This window comes from Tricharina praecox (assembly GCF_024521635.1).
Source record: "Tricharina praecox strain CBS 144465 chromosome Unknown BZA05scaffold_1, whole genome shotgun sequence".
Lineage (NCBI taxonomy): Eukaryota > Fungi > Ascomycota > Pezizomycetes > Pezizales > Pyronemataceae > Tricharina > Tricharina praecox.
In genome coordinates this window covers 2740824-2760363 of record NW_026250403.1, presented here as the reverse complement: position 1 = coordinate 2760363, position 19540 = coordinate 2740824, and the positions used below count along the sequence as shown (strand labels likewise).

The 19540-nt window shown below is 53.4% G+C and overlaps 3 protein-coding genes across 3 annotated transcripts; 2 read left to right on the top strand and 1 right to left on the bottom strand.

The window, feature by feature from the left end:
• Window positions 1-540: 540 nt before the first annotated feature.
• Window positions 541-2535, top strand: BZA05DRAFT_383374 (cytidine deaminase-like protein). Its single transcript, XM_051482213.1, has 6 exons — window positions 541-736; window positions 894-1203; window positions 1272-1766; window positions 1824-1908; window positions 1964-2017; window positions 2075-2535. The coding sequence occupies exons 1-6, from the start codon at window positions 715-717 to the stop codon at window positions 2096-2098; spliced, it is 990 nt and encodes a 329-aa protein (XP_051344710.1). The 5' UTR covers window positions 541-714; the 3' UTR covers window positions 2099-2535.
• Window positions 2536-2715: 180 nt separating this feature from the next.
• BZA05DRAFT_383371 (uncharacterized protein) lies at window positions 2716-4972 on the top strand. The gene is made up of 4 exons (XM_051482212.1): window positions 2716-2987; window positions 3071-3161; window positions 3220-4644; window positions 4723-4972. Exons 1-4 carry the CDS (start codon window positions 2956-2958, stop codon window positions 4813-4815), a joined length of 1641 nt encoding a protein of 546 aa, XP_051344709.1. The 5' UTR covers window positions 2716-2955; the 3' UTR covers window positions 4816-4972.
• Window positions 4973-11220: 6248 nt separating this feature from the next.
• Window positions 11221-11632, bottom strand: BZA05DRAFT_383367 (uncharacterized protein). The gene has a single exon (XM_051482211.1). The coding sequence runs from the start codon at window positions 11566-11568 to the stop codon at window positions 11320-11322; it is 249 nt and encodes an 82-aa protein (XP_051344708.1). The 5' UTR covers window positions 11569-11632; the 3' UTR covers window positions 11221-11319.
• Between the last annotated feature and the right edge of the window lie 7908 nt (window positions 11633-19540).

Genomic DNA, 19540 nt, shown 5'->3' with positions numbered 1-19540 from the left:
TGATCCCGATAATGATGCTGACAATGATGCTGTGCCGCGGAACACAATGAGAACGATGGTCACGATGATGTTGTTTTTGCATACCCATTACAATTGCTTGCTGCTGCTTCATGCCGACACGATGGGAGCATTGGCTTCGATGGGGGCAACCAACCTCATCATTACTCGACGAGGTGGATGTAACTATTATGGCCCGAATAACAATACCTACTATTCTACGGTCCTTGGAATGGACTGCATTGATCGGGCGCGCTGACTGTACGACTTACACGCGCGCACGCTCTTCTCTATCATCGAAACGGAATGAGGGGAGAAGAGTGGGTGGCGGGGGGGAGGTGGCGGGGGATGATTGTGGACGTGGAGAAAGAGATGAGATCGCGCGGATGCTAACCAGTGGTTGGTGGTGGTGGAGAGATGAGATCGCGCAGATACATAGCGAGCAGTTGGTTGGGTGGTGGAGAATCTTCGTGCGATGGCCGAGATGGCCGTCGAGATGATCCCTCTCTCTTCTCTCTCTCCCATCCCTCCTCCTCCACGCATCTCGCCCATTGACATGCGACTGATCCTTGTCGCCTCCCGAACTTCGACAGCCGACACCCAGTGCCCGCCCACCCACCCCAGAATTCTTCTAGATTGAGAAGCTGCCACCATCCCTTCCCCAAGGCAGCCTGCACAAACTGCAAGCACCCTCCAGGACAATCCCAATCTTTCGATATGCTCATAGGTCTCTGTGGAGGTGAGTGACTTCGGTTGAAGCGAGAGAAAACGAGAGAACAAGAGAGAGCGAGAGAGCGAGGACCTGCCGAGCCTGTGCCGAAGAAAAAACACTCGAATCGAACCGCGTTGGAAAAGCGCCACTACAGCTGCTAACGGTGTGCACCCCCCGCATCCAGGTCTGTGCGCGGGAAAACGTGCGGTTGCCACTTTTCTCGTCGATGTTCTGGAGTTCACCGAGTTGGTGTTGGTCGAAGAGCAAGACGACGACGGCAGTCCAACACCGGACGTCAGTCCGAATCCTGGCGTGATCTCCTTCAATAATGTTCAAGACTTGATGGACTATATCACGCCGCGATGGACGCAGCGCTTCGTTCTCACGGCCATCAAGGACAAGAAGGTGCTGGACGAGCTGTCGACTCGGCCGTTCTTCATCCTGATCGGTGTCGACGCGCCTGTCTGTGTGCGTTGGGCGCGGTGCGTGAAAAGGTTGGTGTCAAGCGATTGCTCCCCAGTAGAGCCAGATTTGCTGAAACGTATATACCCTCCATCTCCAGACGAGAGGCTACCGGCGCACCGTCGATAGCTCTCGAGGATTTCCTCCGTCATTCAGACAAGCAGATGTACGACCCGGTCACGGGCATCATCGGCATTGTCGACCGAGCCACCATCAAGCTGGTCAACCTCGACAACTCTCTCGCCGCCCTCCACCGCAAACTAGTGTATCTCAACCTCACCGACTCCGAGAGGCTGCGGCCCGGATGGGATGCGTATTTCATGCAGCTCGCCTCGCTGGCGGCAAAGAGGAGCAATTGCATGAAGCGCCGTGTGGGATGTGTGCTGGTCCGCGAGAAGCGCGTGATCGCCACCGGATACAATGGCGCTCCAAGGGGACTTAAGAACTGTAACGAGGGAGGCTGCGCGAGATGCAACGGTGGCTCTGCAGGCGGCACCGCTTTGGATGCTTGCATGTGCCTCCACGCCGAGGAGAATGCGCTTCTGGAAGCGGGGAGGGAGAGAGTGGGCGCCGGCGCAACTTTGTATTGCGATACGTATGTGACCCCCGTCTTGGGATGACCGGTTGTTGGCGGACTAACACACCCGCCTAGCTGTCCGTGCCTCACTTGCAGCATCAAGATTGTCCAGGTGGGTATCTCGGAAGTCGTTTACTACCAAGGATACAGTATGGATGCTCAGGAAAGTCACGCTTCCACTACATGTCACGTGGCCAAACTGACTGAACGGTATCCAGACTGCGGCTATCCTCAAGGACAGTGGTGTCAAACTCAGGCAATATCATCCGGTAAGTTGGTAGCCTTGCTGTTGATCCAGGTGATCTCATCATCTAACAGCCTGAAAGCCGAAGGACGGTGTTGTTGGATGATAGGATTCCCAATAGACACGTTTGCACTCAGGTGGTCTCTCCAATCTTTCAATGCGAATAGATGTCTCGCAGCGAACCAGTTGAATTTCCTGCGACAACCCAGATTGATCTCAGTACACCACATGTTCCAAGCTCCGGCCCTTGGTGTGTTCCTCATGCGATATTACTCAGCCACACCCACCCCATTTCAGGGTCAGGTGTCAATGTTTCCGCATATAAGGTTGTAGAAGCTTCTTAATAGCTCTTTTATGTATCGTGGGGTGCGGGGTGCGGGGAAATGGGCCGCTATGATACGAGATGCGCATGCGTCGGATCATGGATGCTGACCGACGCCCCATTTTCGAGTGCGTCTCTATGAATAGCAGCACGAGCACGTGATGGAATAGTGGAGAGTCAGACGAGAGCTGAGATCTCATCGGATTCACCATGATGCCCCCAGGGAGCAATTGGGGAGCGATATCGCGATGGATCTAATAGTCCATGAGCATGTAGTGTAGAGGACCTATGCACGTCTCGCTACGGAAGTAAGGCGCAAACATTCGTATGTAGACACTCGTTCGAATCGCGATGTAACATCCCATGTACCAAAGCGGTATGCTGGATTTCAGACCCCGCGTCCTCTATTTCACTCCTGTGCGACAGTCGGCTCAACCTCGATGGATGACATGTCGTGATCCGCCGGCCCACATGGTGGGGGTGGACCCGCGGAGGCTCTAAAATTTCTCTTGCATGGCGGGGCAGGGCTCAATGAGGGGTGCTAGACAAGCATTCTACCTCCACCAGCGAGTCATAGCAGATAAACAAAACCACCAACCGTCTCCACCGAACGAGAATCGCCCGCCAGCCAGCCAGCCCAAATGCCTACGGTCCACCTCCTCGACACCGTAGCGTGAGCCTCCTTCTCCTCCTCTTCTCTCTCAATTCCGCAGCCGACCGGCAAGCAAATCGCTGACAGCAAATCGCACAAACCAGCGGCAACATCCGGTCCCTCGTCAATGCGATCGAACGAGTAGGCTACACGGTAGAATGGGTCAAGAGCCCCTCCGATCTCGAGACGGCTGAGGTACTCCCCGCTTCGCCCAATGTCACGGCACGGCACAGCATTAACCCCGCCCGTCCAGCGTGTGATCTTCCCCGGCGTCGGGCACTTCGGGCACTGCATGTCGACGTTGTCAGCGGCGGGGTACGTGGAGCCCTTGCAGGCGTTCATCGCGTCCGGGAAGCCATTCATGGGGATCTGCGTTGGTATGCAAGCGCTTTTCGCGGGGTCGGAAGAGTCGGCCACGCACGCGGGCCTCGGCGTCATCCCGGGCACGCTGCGGTTGTTCGACAGCGCCACCAAGTCGGTCCCGCACATCGGCTGGAACAGTGCCGCTACGCGCACGATCACGGACGAGTCCCTGTTCGGCCTGAAACGGAATGCGAAGTACTACTATGTCCACTCGTACGCGAAACAGATCGATAACGACCTCGACGGTTGGGATGTCGCCACCGCGAAGTACGGCGATGAGGAGTTTGTGGGTGCGATTTCAAAGGGAAACGTCTTTGCTACGCAGTTCCATCCAGAGAAGAGTGGGTATGCGGGACTGGCGGTGCTGAAGGCGTTCCTGGCGCAGCAAAGGCTCGCGCCGTTGGTGGGGACGGCGACGAGGGTCAATGAGGATGCGGAGGGCGGGTTGACTCGCAGGGTCATCGCGTGTCTCGACGTGCGGACCAACGACGCGGGGGATTTGGTGGTGACAAAGGGCGATCAGTATGATGTCCGGGAGAAGGCGGCAGGCGGGGGAGTCCGCAACCTCGGCAAGCCCGTGGAGATGGCCCAGAAGTACTTCGAGGACGGTGCCGACGAGGTGACATTCCTGAACATCACGTCGTTCCGCAACTGCCCGGTGCAGGACCTGCCCATGCTCGAAGTCCTGCGGCAGACCAGCAAGACGGTCTTCGTCCCGCTCACCATCGGCGGCGGCATCCGCGACGTCATCGACACCGACGGCTCGACCGTCTCCGCCCTGCAGATCGCCACGATGTACTTCAAGTCCGGCGCGGACAAGGTGTCCATCGGCAGCGACGCCGTCACCGCCGCAGAGGAGTACTACGCCCGCGGCTCGCAACTCGCCGGCTCCACCGCGATCGAACAGATCTCGCAAGCATACGGCAACCAGGCGGTTGTCGTATCCGTCGACCCGCGGCGCATCTACGTCGCCGCCCCCTCCGCCACGGCGCGCACCACGATCAAGACGGCATTCCCCGGCCCAAACGGCGAGGAGTACTGCTGGTACCAGTGCACGATCAAGGGCGGCCGCGAAGGCCGCGACATGGACGTCCAGCAGCTCGTCAAAGCGGTCGAGGCCATGGGCGCCGGAGAGATCCTGCTCAACTGCATCGACAAGGACGGCACGAACTCGGGGTTCGATCTGGAGCTTATCCGCGCTGTCAAGAACGCCGTTAGAATCCCCGTCATCGCCTCCAGTGGCGCAGGTAATCCCGATCATTTCAGGGAGGTATTTGAAGAGACGACTACGGATGCGGCGTTGGGCGCCGGAATGGTATGTGTATTTTCTTTTCTTTTCTTTCCTTGGTCTTGATGGTGGGATTGGGGTGGGCGTGCGTGCTGACGAGAGTAGTTCCATCGTGGTGAGTACACGGTTAAGCAGGTTAAGGAGTTTTTGGCGGATAAGGGGTTGTTGGTCAGGAATGAGGAGGATACTGAAGTATAGAGGAATATATTGGGTACCCAGGTGTTTAGAGGGCCATGCTCCAGAAGTATATCACTGCAGGTGGAACGTGTAATTAACCATGATGACGGCGGTAAATATACTGCAAGGTCATGGTCTCCTTCTTGCCACAGGACAATGATGATTACAACCCCATTTTTGTGCATCCTATTAAGGGCATCTTCAATTCCGGATCGAGTGATATCGAGTGATTAGCTCGATCGCGAGCACGTCAGTCCTCTTTCCTCTTTTCTCTATATCAGCCCCCGATGTCCCATCTTGCTTCGAGACCACTCTTGCAAGTTCCAACAGCGTAGCAATAACTACCGTGACGAAGACTCAGCACACGACCGAGTGATCGTAGGTACATAATTTTACCCCAGCTACTCGCCCTGTCGGATACCGTCTACCCCAACTGCTACTCGTCCTGCCACCGAAAGAGTATCCTCGCTCATCTCTTCGCTCAGCTCCTCGCCCATCATCTGGCTCAGCTCGCCCTTGCTCTTTGCTCATGCCACTGCTGTTGTGCTTTGCTTATGCCTGTGCTTGAAGAAGGAAAAGGAAAGGAGAGAGGGATGGAGGAAGAGGGATGATTTTATAGGTATCGCCGTCGGTTAGCTTGGAACGTAGGTCTCACCTTTTGAAGGGTCGTTCTAAGCCCTAGTTAGGGCTTCTTCTTCTTCCGCACACATTCTACTCACCTTCCTTCCTTCTCTTCCTCTTCCCTCTTCCTCTTGCTCTTCCTCTTCCTCTTCTTCTTTCTCACTACCATCACCAAAACCAACACCAATACCACTCTTGATAGGTAATCTTCTTTCCACAAAGAAAGGAACCATCCGACCAGCATCAGGAAGGACGACATCACCGGGATCGAAAAGAAGTGCACCAACAATCGTCCATACGCCACATCTTGGTTCTCGATAGGTACCTCGACTGACGACGTGGGCATGCAAACATGGGGGACGTTTGCAGTGGGAACCAGGAGACCAACTGGACAACAACAACTTACTACGCGGCGGATTCTACCGGACCAGCAGCAATCAGAGAATTTTGTGGGGAGGAAGGCAAACCATCGATCGATGAGTATCACGAAAACAGAGCAAGAGGCCGGGATAAGCAACTAATCCAAGTGCATACTTACTTGCCACCTCAGACACACAATGGAGTATGTAAGCTAGGTCGACTCACCGATGGTGTCAGCTACATACCGCTCGCGGCCTGCAATTCTTTGAGGTAGATAACGGTTGTTATCCAGGAATGTAGTCCACTTTTCGACTCGTAATATCAACTTTCAAGTCGGGTTGTTGGACAGCGGCAGGGAAATGGAGTCGATGCCATGTGTCTATTACCATGATCTAACCAGGTCACATGCAATCAATCATCAATGATTAAACCAAAAAAAATCTCGGTAGGTATCTCTGGCGGGCGGAGAAGGTTCGTTGGTTTGGTTTGCCGTACCTAGTTCGAAATGGCTGTATGCAAGATAAATCGATGTTATCTCCCTCTCTCCCTCTCTCCCTCTCTCGCTATCTCTGGTATCCGACGGCAACGAGAAGACTTTTTGTTCTGTTCTGTTCTTTTTAAGGTCGGCATTGTAGCACATTGGTACAGCAATATCTCTCCGCAAAAGTGCATGTGGCGGGATACAATGGTGAGCGAAGATATGGAGAAGGAGAGAGTGCGCTACCATTCAGCAATCTTGTATGTATTCCGGAGTTCTCTGCGTACATATTGCCGTGGGCTGCTGCACGTGTCCAAGGGATTACAATGTTTACGTGCATGTATATAGTGGGTTATCGACGCCTCGCGGAGTCGCGGAGTTGCGGAGTTGCGGAGTTGCGGGTTCATAATTCCGCGAGCAGCGAAAACACCAGGCAGTGATCATGGCTCAGTGGTAGCGAATTTCCTAGGTGGTGAGGGTGCACGCCCAAGGTCCATCGGCTGTACAAGGCTAGCAACCTTGGGGAGGACGCTCTTTTGCTGCGGTTAAAGCCGCGTTTCGGTTTGTTTCTTTTTTGGTTTTCTACAGCAGAGTACTGCATAGTTGCTCAGTCGAGTGATTGTTTTGTTTTGTTTTCGTGGGCGGGGCGAACCGTCGAGTCGGGGGTCGTCGACGGGCATCGCGCAAACAGCGCCTATTATGTATAAGCGGCTAAAACGGCAACTGCTCAGCCAGTCTCGTGGCGGACTTGATCTGCGCTACGGGTCTTCCGTCCTCGACCTTATGGCAGCCTCCCGGCCATATGGGTACTATACATGCAAGAACATGGGCATCACTGATGTTGTTATATGTAGTTCTTTGATTCTTCGTTATGGTGCCGTCGTCTGATGTTATCTTTGTACCATTCACTCTAAGCTAGGTAGGTATTTTCTCTTCCCCAGAATAGTACCGTCACTCACTAGTATCACTGCCCCCATACCGGCAGTATCAAGCGCGAGCCGAATCCAACCGAGTACCAGCCTCAGGCTCTCAGCCCGAGCCCCATACCTATCCCCTACATGTCCGGGGCGGGAGTATACCTGTTGCACTGCAAAGTATGCCCGACTAGGCCCGTCTAGGAGGCGGCAGTGCGTCTACACAACCACACGGCTCACTATCTCGATTAGTTTGGTTGCAGCTGTGCTGGTAGCAGTCACGGTTGCTACTATGACAGTCGCCGTCGCCACCTCTGACCCACGGTCCTTCAGACATCCGCGGTTCCAATACCAGAGAAATGGCAACAGCGCTGATACAGAGGCCATCGGGCCGGGACTTGAGTTACAAAAAGGCAGCCATGTTGCAGACAGGCCACCGGCGAATACTACTACACCGGTGGCAGACTCTACTACCACACCGAGGGCGGCGGCGGACTCTACCAGGTGCTAGGTACACTGTCAAATGTTTAGAAAAGCTTCGGGCGAAGGGAAGTGAGAATATACGCTGCTAGATACATAATGTTGGAGAGCCTGTTTGTGCTAATTCACACATGTTGCTTTGCGGAAGAGCTCATTCGCCGAATGCTTTTGATATCATTCATTGCCAACCTTTCTGCGCCAATCCACATTGGGTCAAGCTAGTGAGGTGCAACAGTTATACTCCCGCCCCGGACATGTAGGGGATAGTACATATGCGTGAGCCAGCCAGGACCAAGTTCCTACATAACGCCAGGGTTTTGTCCGCATACATTATGTACTCACGAGTTACTTCTCATGACTTGCCACCGGCCTATGTATGTAGAAGTTCCAGATTCTCCGGCGCCCACTGGGAAAGTAACTTTCTGGACACACGTGTTGCGAGTAGGACATATGACCGTGAGCTAGGTATCACAACGGTCTAGTCAGCAGCTTCTTGGAAGCACAATGTATGTACAATACATATATACATGGCTCGGGGGCGAAAGTAGGTAGAGTCAACGGACGCAATTGATCCACCAAGGTATGCATTGCACTCTACAGCGATCAGGTCTTTCATCGCGTCCACGGTACGGCTGGGTTACCTACCTTATAACAGTGGTTGTTATGGGGAAAAATCAACCTGTTTGGGTGCTTACTTTCGTAGATAACCATCGCCCGCACAACACTCGTCTGGATTCATTTACTTCGAACTACCGGTACCATAGTGGTCACCTGGCGCTCATTCTGTGTATGTACAATACTCTACTCCCAGATTCAACACCATCACAAAACGTCTGGCCGGTGGAATGATGATTCGTCACAGTCTAGGTATAGTAGAGATAGACGAGCAGGGTAAGGTTCGAACTTCAGGCTCGTTGATGATGACACCAGCCTCCAGATGCTGTTGTCTGCCACCATAGATAATGAGAGGAGCGGTATGTGTGTAGGATAAAGATGGTGGATAAGATCAGATCAGATCAGATCGATGTAATTGGGCTTCCGTGCACTCCTCCGAAAGACGATTGGAGATCGGAATCGACGTCTCGGACACTCGGACACTCGGACACTCGGACACTCAGCGATATGATATATCCCTATGGCCCACAATTTCACGGATGGACTCCACACGGCCTACATATGGAGTAGAGGACCATTGGATACTCTATCTATGTAGAGTACGTAGAGCACCCTGCGATCGTGGATAGTTATCTACCAGGTATGTAGGTGGATAGGTAGTCGGACGGGTATGGGCACGATCCATCATCCAACTACCGTCCGCATACTCGCTCACTCACTCGCTTTTTTCTCACCCATCTAGGGTCTAATTACTACTATTAGTAGGTTCCAGTGATCCAACCAGTTCTCCCAACCCGGTGGACGGACCCCGGGTACCGTAAATGTCTAACCATCTTCACCTTCACCAGTCGACGGGCTACCTACTCTAGGCAACTACTGGTGGGTACTTATCGACAGAGAGGGCCCCATCTCTGTCTCACTCTGTCTCTGTCGCTGTCTCACTCACTCTCACCAACAAGTTTCGTCTCGCTCGCAGTTGACCGACGACGACGACGACGACGTTTCCCGGAACTCCGTAGCCCCTCCTTCCCATCCCACGCGGCACATCTACCGCACCTACCCCCTCCCTCCTCCTCCCCTTGCCTTCCCTCCCTCCCCAAACCCCAACCCCAACAACCGGCCCGTGCTCTTCAAGCTGCTTCCTGCAGGCTAGTTACTTACGCATGGTCCCCGTCCGTCCCCCGTCCGTCTGTCGGGGAGAGGACCGGGGACTCGGGGGACCGGGGGGAAGGGGTGGGAGGGGTGGGAGGGGTGGGAGGGGGGGAGGGGGGGAGAGTTGGACGGGGGGTGGACCGTGGGACGGGGGATGGAGGGTGGGATGAGGCTAATCGAAATCAAACCGGCACATCTTCATCTCTGCGTGAAACGCCGAACCGAACCGACGGAGAATACTCTAGTCACCTTGGGCCAGGGACGGCGGAGGGTGAGTGAGTGGGTTGAGTTACTTTTTGAGGGAAGGTGGGAGAACTGTCAAGTTGGGGGCGGGCCGGGGGGACGGGGAGAAGGGGGGGGGAAGAGTTTCTGGAAGAAACGGGAGAAGGAGAGGGAGAGGGCTGACAAAATGAACATACTCTACTCTACTCCATCATAATAAAAATCCGGGGACTGGGACTGGGACTGGGATGGGAACTGTGATTGGGACTGGGACTGGGAGTGAATCGAATTGAAGCCTGGGGGAGGGGAAATTTGGATTATTTCGGCATCCGGAGAGGTGCGAGGGTGCGAGGGTGCGACTCGCGAGGGAGACTGCGAGGGGGAGCGGCTTTATCCAAACGATGCATAGCATACCGGTACTTCTTCTTACTTTGTGCTCTACGGGGGGGACAAGTGCCAAGCGAGCACCGACGGTACTCTATGGCTCCAGTTGGAGTCCGGGACATCGTTGTCACCGTCGCCGTCGCTGTCGTCGTCCGTAGCGAGATCCGAGTCCGAATCCTCGAATCCGAGAAGACGAAGCGTCAGTGGTCACAGCGCCAAGTCTCACAACCTCAGCTTTTCACTTTCAAGTTCCCAGTTCCAACTCCACGGGCACGGCTCCGGCTCCGGGGCTACCAGTATGTGTGCATACTCTACCTGCACTTGTCGCATCCAGAGCTGGGATCCCGCTCACGCACTTGGCACTCACGCACCCAGCCCCCTTCGCGACGCCCTCGCCACACACGAGCATTCGGCACCACTGTTGGAGCTTGAAACTTGGGGCGAAGAAGCTTGAGGCGAAGAAGCTTATGCCCGGCTGGGCAGGATCGTCGTGCAGTGGCAGCGCGTGATAGAGTACGGACGATCAGATCAGATCAGCCTGCGGACCTGGGGGCACTCTACGCGTCGACACGCCGCGACCAGTCAAGAGCTTCCGCTCAGCGCTGCGACCACAGCAGCCCCAGCTCGGCAGCACCAGCTCGGCAGCACCAGCTCGGCAGCACCAGCTCGGCAGCACCGATTCGCCGCCCTTCCCTTCGAGTCTTCGACACGTTGGAGCGCCTTGGAAAGCCGCCTCTCCTCTACTGTGGCCCCGTGAATAACCGTCATTGGAGTAACGACAGCCATCGCATCGCTTCGGTTCCAAGTGAGCGAGTGAGTGAGTGTTTGTGCGCAACAAACAACGCCGCGTTCCTTACACGTCCTTAGATAGACTTTACACGTTCCCATTTGTCACAGTCGAGTTGTCGAGACTCGACATCCCCCCACCCCACGCTCCAGACCGCGCGAGATGCATTGTGCACACTGCACACTGCAAGAAGCGACGGGATCTTTTAATAACCGACCTCTCCTCTCCGCTCTGCGAGTCTGCAACCTCGCGAGTCGCCTGTGTGTCTGTCTGTCTTTCTGTCTCTGTGTGTGTGCAGTGTGTGTGTGCAGTGTGTGTGTGCAGTGTGTGGATATTACTAGCAGATATGCGTGTTCCTCGCCTGTTTACTCCGGAGACAAAAGAAAAGCCAGGGAAGAGAAGGAAAAGGAAGGGAAGGGAAGAAGGAAAGAAGGGAAGAAGGAAAGAAGGGAAGAAGGGAAGAAGGGAAGAAGGAAAGAAGGGAAGGAAAGACATGGGTGTCAGTCAGTCAGTCAAACGAACCGCCCACGGGTGGCAGGTCCAGAACCGCCGAGAAGTCCGTCCGGATTTTCTTTCGAAGGGAGAAAAGAAGGGACGGAGGCTGGACGGGCTGCGATGCGCTGCGCATGCGATTCGGAAGCAGGACAAAGGGGAGCATTAAAAATAAAAATAGCTAATCGACTCCGCTCCCGCAGGCCATGCGGGAATATGTACGGTAGAGTAACATAAACGCTCGTGGACAAAAGAAAGAGTGCGAGCATGAAGTTGGTTCTCTAGCTGCTTGGATCTAGAGTAGAGGGACTCGATGAGAGCTGAAGATTCATGGGAGGTGACGGCTTGTCGCACGAAAGACCGATCTCGTGCCTTTGATCTCTGCTCATCGCCGCCGGCCACTCTCTCGTTGAGGGGCGACAGCGCGGGCGGCGAGCATGAACACGTCAGGGCCAGCCACCAGCACCACCAGCACCACCACCGCCAACCACCAGCACCACCACCGCCAACCACCAGCACCATCATCCTCATCACCACCACCACCACCACCACCACCACCACCACCACCACCACCACCACCACCGCCCCCATGTGAAATTGTGAATGGGGCTATCTGTCGACCAGAGGCTTGTTCCAGCCCGACAGCAGTTCTGCATTCCAGAAACGGCGGCGCGATGATGGCAAAAATACCATCTACCACTCTACGTACCCGAAGCGGAACAGAACGAAAAAACGACGCTAGAAGGGTTCCAGAAGTGATCAACCACACCTTTCCGTCCCCAACCAAAGATACGCGAGCGCCTCCGCAGGCCAGATGTCATGGTCCCTGTGGGTTGGATCATGTTCTTCCGTCTCTGCATGCGTGCGTGCGTGCGTGCGCGCGTTGCATCCACCGAGAGAGAGGGAGAGAGCGATATCTGCGTCCCATCGTGTCGTCGAACGAAACTTTGCCATACATACAGCAGCGGGCAGCGGAAGCAGCGTGCCGATTTCGATAACAGTGCTCTCGGCTCAGATCACGATCGCGGACTCCACGACCAGTGGGGAGACGGGATGGAGCAGGGCGAAATGAAGTGAAGTGAAGTGAGGCTCCGCTCCGCTTGAATATCCGACCACCACCATGCGAAGGCCGAATCATCATCATGGGCCAGTGGCCACACCCACACCCACACTGACCCGTGACGGTGACTCGATAGACAGGGCACCGAGATTGCCAAGGTAGGCACTCAACATACATGTGCACACATGATATGCACTTGGTTCGGAGTCCTCACATACCCAGTGCTTTTCGCTCCCGCAGGATTCCATTCTGACGTGGGATTCGATGGACGAGGAGGAGGGGCCTAGCTGGGGTCTCTGTCTTTTCTGCAGCTCGAAGCTTTCGGCTATCTAGTATCTGTCTTGAAGAAGAAGGAAGGGGTGAGGAAACTTCTAACGATGTCGACCCGGAGATACATATGCGCAAGTGAAGGCATGTATGCTGATGATGATGCCTGTGTACTACTACTACGGTACTACCAGTTGTATGTAGTAGATGTACTTGAGGAACGAGTGAGCATGTCATCTGAAGATGTCGTCCTCTCGGGCAGCCATTGCGTTCCGAATCGTTTGGGACGGGCAATGACACTTTTTTATTTTCCGAACTCCCTTTTCCTTTCTTTTCTTTTTCTCGTTTCCCTTTCATTTTTATCTCCCCTTTTTTTTTATCTTTCCCTTTTTTTTTCCCTTTTTCGTCTTTTCTTTCCCTTCCACTCCCACTCCTTTTTGTCGGATACGGTTGCTCCCTTTTTTCCTTTCCGTCCCTCCTTCCTCATCTTCCTGTCACCTCGAGCCCTCTCCACACCACCACCACCAGCCCAACGCCACGCACAGGCGTCATCGTGTTCTGGAAACCGGGAAGTGTGCAAGGTGAGTGGCCACCGTCCCTTCGGCGCAGGGATTCCCGCCAGAGAAAGAGAGTGGAAGAGGCCACTAGCGGCGGCGGTGGATTTGCGAGGGCCTTTCTTTCGGTTTTCGCTGCACTGCGCTGCCGGGATCAGTTATTAGCTGGTTAGTGAGATGTGTGATGCGGGTGGAAGCTGAGTCGGCGGAAAGGCAGCAAGCCACCACGGCCAGGTGCATGGATAAGTAACATCCACTCTAACTGCGTAGAGTAGTCCAAGTACTCTATGCTTGCTTGCTTGCTCTGCTTGCCAACAGCGCAAGCAGAGCAAAAGCAAAAGCAGCCAAAGCCAGCATAGCAGGGTTGCATGTCGAGATCTTGATTTAAAAAGCCCTCCACCCCCCCTCCCCGCTCGCCCGCCGCCCGTACTTGACGAAAAGCTCGATCAACGAAAAGAACAAAAAAGAATCGGAAAGAAAAAAAGTCCATCATCTCCGACACCTGTCCAACTCCTCATCGCAATCGATCACCGCCTCCGCAGAAACAAAACCCCACTCGCAGATCAAACTACCACTACAATCACCGCAACAATGTTCGAGAACTTCAGCTTCCCCTCGCCAGCAGCTTCCGCGGCAAATGACTCACTACTCCCACCAACGAAATCCACATCCACACCCGCGTCTCGTCCCGGCCGGCAGTCCCTCACGCTACGCCCGTCGTCCGAGCCTCTGACGCCACCGCTGTCGCCAATGCACTCTCCTGGCGTGTCGCCGATAGACTCCGACTCGTGCTACACCTACTTCGACAGCGTGCACGACGACCCGCTGACGTCGACTCTGGCCTCGTTCGCCTTAACCTCGAAATCCAAGCCGCGCTATGCATCCCCCGAGACCTCCGACAACGAATACAACCCATTCGAGGACGTGCGGAGGAAGCGACAGTCGATGGCGCGCATGCAGACCAACGACGACCTCCTCCGCCAGCTCGGCGAGCTGGTCAAGAGGGTTTCTCCTTCCAGCGGCGGCTCGAGAAAGGGCAGCACCGGAAGTCTCACCGAGACCAACGGCGTCGTCAAGAAGCGCTCGTCAATCACCAACAATAAGTCCAGATCGTCGAGATCCAAGCCCGCAAAGTCACGCGAGACGAATAATGGCAGCGGCCGTCGGGTCGCTGTTTGATTGATTGATTGCGGACGGACGGACGGCATACCACGGCACGGATGGACGGACACACGGATGGACGCACGGACGGGATAGGTCGATGGGATTGGTGGAGGAACTTTTTTATTTTCTTTATTCTTTTTTTCTTTCTTCTTTTTCTTCTTTCTTTCTTCTCGGGCTGGGACAAGGGTGGAAAGGGAGATCTAGGGAATCGGAAAGGGTGGGGACACAAACGGCGTTTTTTATCAATTATCTTCAAGGTTGACCGGCAAAGAATGGGGTTTGTTTGTTGGCTTCGGATTGGTTTTGTTCGCGGACAACGTCATTTTACTTACATACATTTCTTCTCTTCTACTTCACTTCTTAAACCGGGAGCTTATTGGGGTTTGCTTGCTTTTGCTTTTGGGAAAACTGGAGTTTATTATTTTTCCAATTTCTTTTTTTATTTTATTTCGGGCAAGGGCTATCGGGAGGGGACACGAAGTGGCGTTGATATCATTTATTTATTTTCTTCTTCATCTTCTTGTGCTTTCTCTTTTCTCTTTCCAGTATCATAGGTATTACAACCAAGAGTTTTGTCTGTTGTGGAATCGAAATCATTATCACCTCTGCATACATACATCTTTCAAGTTTCGCCTCCGTCCGTGAATTTTTATTTTTAGGCTCAGCCTCAGCTTCTAGGAGCACTGGTCTGGTCTGGGTGCAGTGGGTTGTGGGTTGTGGGCTGTGGGTTGTGGGTTGTGGGTTGGTGTTGATCCCCCCCGCCGCCGCCCCCGACCTATGTACCTCTCCACAGCCTCGCATGTGGACGCGCCTAGCATATCATATCATCCAGAGTCTGGCATCTTATGCTGATGCTGATGCTGAGCTGAGCTGAGAGATCACCCACGATCAGCGCTGCTTACATACTTCTTACCTTCTTACTCCTCCATGCTCTTTTATGCTCCTTTATGCGTGAGTGTGACGAGTGTGACTAACAGGACAGGCTCACAGGCCCAAGGTTGGAGGTTGAAGGTTGAAGGTTGGAGGTTGGAGGCATAGCCACAGACTGGCTGCCTGCTATTACATACCTATATACATATTCCTCTGATGCGTCCGGGTCCGTCTCGGGGGAAGGGGCGCGGGGTTGTGGCTCGGAGTGGCTTGGAGTGGGGGAGAGGAATACCCAGGGCGGGTATGTAGGCACGAGCTGACAGGTCCAGTCCAGGATACCAACTGCCTACTCTATGTAGCCTCTATGTATGTACACAGGTGCACTCGCATCCACCAACACCACCAGCACCACGGCCTCGGGATTCGCTGGACTTCTTTCTTTCTGCTCTGGTGCTCCGGCCCCCGGCGAAAGGAACATCAGCGCGCCGCGGGCCGGCAGCCGGTCGGCTCCGACGAGGCTGTAGCCCCGCGCGGATCGAACGCCGGCAGCGGGCGGGGGAGGGGGAGGGAAAGGGCTGGGGGCAAAAGGAGGAGAGGGAGGGGGAGGGGCGGTACCGTCAGCTTGGATTGGGTTGGGTTGGGTAGCGACGAGATGGGCTGGGCTGGTCCGCTGGAGGCTTGGAAGTCTGTCTGCCGACTGCTGCTGCTGCTGGTGTGCGAGTGGGGTGTCTAGGCCCTCCCCTTTCCATTCATCCATCCATCCATCCTATCCATCGGTAGTTACCCCCCACCGCCGCAAAACCTCAAGGCTCAAGGCCTAGGTGCTTATGTATGTTAGGTAGGTGCTTATGAGGTGTGCATACACACACGCCGCACACGCCGCACCGCCCTGACTCCTGAAGCCCCGTCCTCCCCTCCCTCCGTCCCTCCGTACAACCCAAAACCCAAAACCTTGAGTCCACCGCGGCCGCGGGCCAGGCCTGCAGTGAAACGCAGGTGCAGGTGCACAAAGGTGCACGAAAAAAATCGTTGACGTCAGACTGCGGCGTGGTGCGGAGAACTCGGGGACTCGGGGGCTCGAGAGTCTACCTACTGCTACTCGAGGATTGCTGCTGCGGTTGCTGCTGCTCGAGGGTTGCTCCTGATCTGGCAGCATCATGCGCCTGCTTTTGTGCGACGCAGAAATGCAGAGGGCAGAGGTGCAAAGGTGCAGCCTTGGCGATCTGTGGAACTGGAACTGGGGAACTGTGGAACTGTGGAACTTTGATGTTTGTGCTGTGTGCTGTGTGCTGTGTGGTGTGCGGTGTGTGGTGGGTTCCGCTCATGCTCATGCAGGGCGCCGGGTCGCGGACCGCGGGATTTGCGGTGAGAGAGTACGTGGGTGCGTGGGGTGGGATGTGAGTGAGACGTTGTGGATGTAATGCGAGTGATACAACATGATAGAGTAAGCACACGGTGTGTGCATAATGGTTGCGAACTGGGGGAAGCAAGACAGTGTACTGTACTGTAGCCATGGTGGTGGAATAGTAGATTTTGTGTTTTAAACACGCCTTAACTATATTTGTCAACGAAGAAAGAACTGTGGTCAGGAAAATCGAGAACAGCGACTTCACGTAGGTACCTAATGTACTCTATATGTGTCCAGTACTAAGTAAAACTTTAAAGTCACCTACATACATAGCAGATCCGAACCACGTACAAAACCAGCTCAGCTCAGCTAAGTAAGTAGCTAGCTATTTCGGCCGGGCTGCACTCTTCAGACTGGCCAAGGTACATACGGAGAGCACACGGGTCGTGGCAGCGGCGAGAGCAATGCGGTAGCAGAGAGCACAGAACGATGTTTATCCACAGTTTTAACTTGTAACCTCTCCGACTTCACCAGGCCTTCACTTCTTCTATGTACCATACCGTGGTTGCGGAACATCGTGGTACGCATCCGGGAACTACCTGGGTACTTGGTCTTGGCTTTCTCGAGCGTCTTCCGCAGCAAGTTCGTGTGAGATGTGAGAACCACGGTGAATGGTTGAAGCGTGAGGCACGGACGACGGACGAGTGGTGTTGTAGTCTTGTAGAGGAGGTGATGGAGTGAGAGTGAGAGCGAGATCCTCTAATGAGTAGGTACATGAGATATCACTCGTCCGTTTGCACCGCCTCTTCTTTGGGAAAAACGTTGGTAACTTACGACACCATGAGGGGGCGGGATAGGAATCTCTGAAGTACTGTATACCCTCATGTTGACGCGTACTCTAATGGTGTTTATTGTTTCGTTAGAACTTGACGCGGTGGCCTGATGCCGTAGCGACGAATGTTGTACGAGTACTTACCATAGGGCATGTAATAAAGTTATAAGCCTTATGACAGCCGTATATAAGCCGAGGGGACTTTATTAGTTATGAGCCTTCTATAGGCTAGTCATAAGCACGCCCAATTTATAAGGCTTTTATAAGGGCCAGATCAAAAAAAAGGCCTATGTTCTCATAACCCTAAAATTCTCATTGCCATGATCTAAATAGGTCGCATGCAATCAATGATTAAACAACACAACCCCCCCCCCCCCCCCCCTAAAATTCTCGTAACTCCTACATAACGCATATGTAACGAAAACCATCATCCAATAAATAAATCGACCTTGTCACTTGGTAAGCTGTAAGACTTTCCTCATGCCTATATAGTTATTTTTAACATGCATAGCACTGGCGTACGTAATGACTGTTAAAATGACGGGTTTTGTGAAGCATTATATATGGGATATGTCAGCCCGATATAGAAAATACTTGAGCGCCTCACGCTTGATTTATTTGCAAGTATGATACAAGCGTTCGATGAGCCTTATACAAGAGCATCGACAAGTGGAAAGCATCAACAAGTGATAAGTGTTGCATGAGATAAGGCTTGTTGTAGAAAAAGTCATTATGTGCTGCTTGGGATTTCAAGAATCCTTATGAGCGTATAAGCCCTACTCACCCCTATTAGTGAAAATTCTTTATGGCATCCTTATGGAGCTCATACGGGCTCATAAGTTGTGGTAGCTAGTAGTTAAGGGTTGCAGACAGCTTATGAGTCGCGACTGATTTCCACAGCACTCGGGATTGAGCAAGCCTTATTCAACAATATGACCCGGAATTTGAAAACCCTGACTAAATAAGCCTTATTTACGAGAAACCCTACAGAAAAATTACACAAATATGGCTAACAATATTCTCATGAGGATTGTGTCAAAATCGCCCTCTTATAAGGCTTCCATAAGGTTTGTGACTTTATTACATGGCTCTATATGGTATGTACGGATGAACGACGACACGACATGACACTCGGTATCGGCTCCGATATCGTACGGGAACAAACCGATGATCCCGCGAGCCAGGTCCGATTCGGGGCTCCTCGCCGCAGTATGTGAGTTTGTGTGTGTAGGTCCATTTTTTGTAGGTATGATACCTTGGTGATACACAATGACCCAGCGGCTCGATCAATTACCAGACTTCGATACCTATGAGTCGTGGGTATAATACCCCGCCACATCCGATGGTGCAGCCTCCGTCGCACTCGGAACGGCGAGATTAGAGATTTTGTAGGATACTGGGAAAAAGGGACTATCACCCGACAAGAAATTTGGATTTCCGAGTGATATCATGTGAAATGAACATTCTGTAGCTGTCTGCCATCCGATAAGTTGTCATATCATACCTGCCTATTATGTACGTAGACAGAACCTTCATGAGTTTGGACTGAGGTCCTGTAGAATTACGTATACGTTGTGGTGTTGCAGGAGTTTGAACGGCTATTACTCTAGAGTAAAGGATACAGCGCAAAACACAGCCATTACTACAAGGAAGGGACACGAGCTACGAGGGATGCACCGCGATGGTACGACTGAGAGAAGACAATGATATAGAGTACTATCTGCAATTATTGCAACTTTGCTTGTCCGTAAACCCTCACATCGAAGATTCTCCGTTAAAATGTGCAAACCGAGTGATCAAAATTGATCAGCCTTTGCGGCCTGTATATTGGAACCGCAGGAGACGGCCACTGCGGAGTCAAGCCTCGCGCTGATGCTACGATCTACTATGATAACAAGCTCGCTGCAAGAATCTGGGGCGATTGAAGATTCCTCTGATAATGACTCGCCGCGATCCACAAACAGTCTTCACAAAAACCGCAACACGGTGCGGGTCAACTCGATCTATGTATAAACAGTCTTCACAAACACCGCAACACGGTGCGGATCAACTCGGTTTACATACTGTGCATCTCATCTCAGCTCGGTCTACAGTATTTTTGATACTGTACATCTCATCCTGGGTTCATTTCCACATGGTCCTCACA

Bases quoted from the DNA above. Each gene is read 5' to 3' on its own strand.
- BZA05DRAFT_383374 (XM_051482213.1), top strand. From the start codon at position 715: ATGCTCATAGGTCTCTGTGGAG. The intron at 1,909-1,963 runs CAGGAAAGTCAC...CTGAACGGTATC, and splicing joins AAGGATACAGTATGGATGCT to CAGACTGCGGCTATCCTCAA. The intron at 2,018-2,074 runs GTAAGTTGGTAG...ACAGCCTGAAAG, and splicing joins AACTCAGGCAATATCATCCG to CCGAAGGACGGTGTTGTTGG.
- BZA05DRAFT_383371 (XM_051482212.1), top strand. From the start codon at position 2,956: ATGCCTACGGTCCACCTCCTCGACACCGTAGC. The intron at 3,162-3,219 runs GTACTCCCCGCT...CCGCCCGTCCAG, and splicing joins CCGATCTCGAGACGGCTGAG to CGTGTGATCTTCCCCGGCGT. The intron at 4,645-4,722 runs GTATGTGTATTT...TGACGAGAGTAG, and splicing joins CGGCGTTGGGCGCCGGAATG to TTCCATCGTGGTGAGTACAC.
- BZA05DRAFT_383367 (XM_051482211.1), bottom strand. From the start codon at position 11,568: ATGCTCGCACTCTTTCTTTTGTCCACGAGCGTTTATGTTACTCTACCG.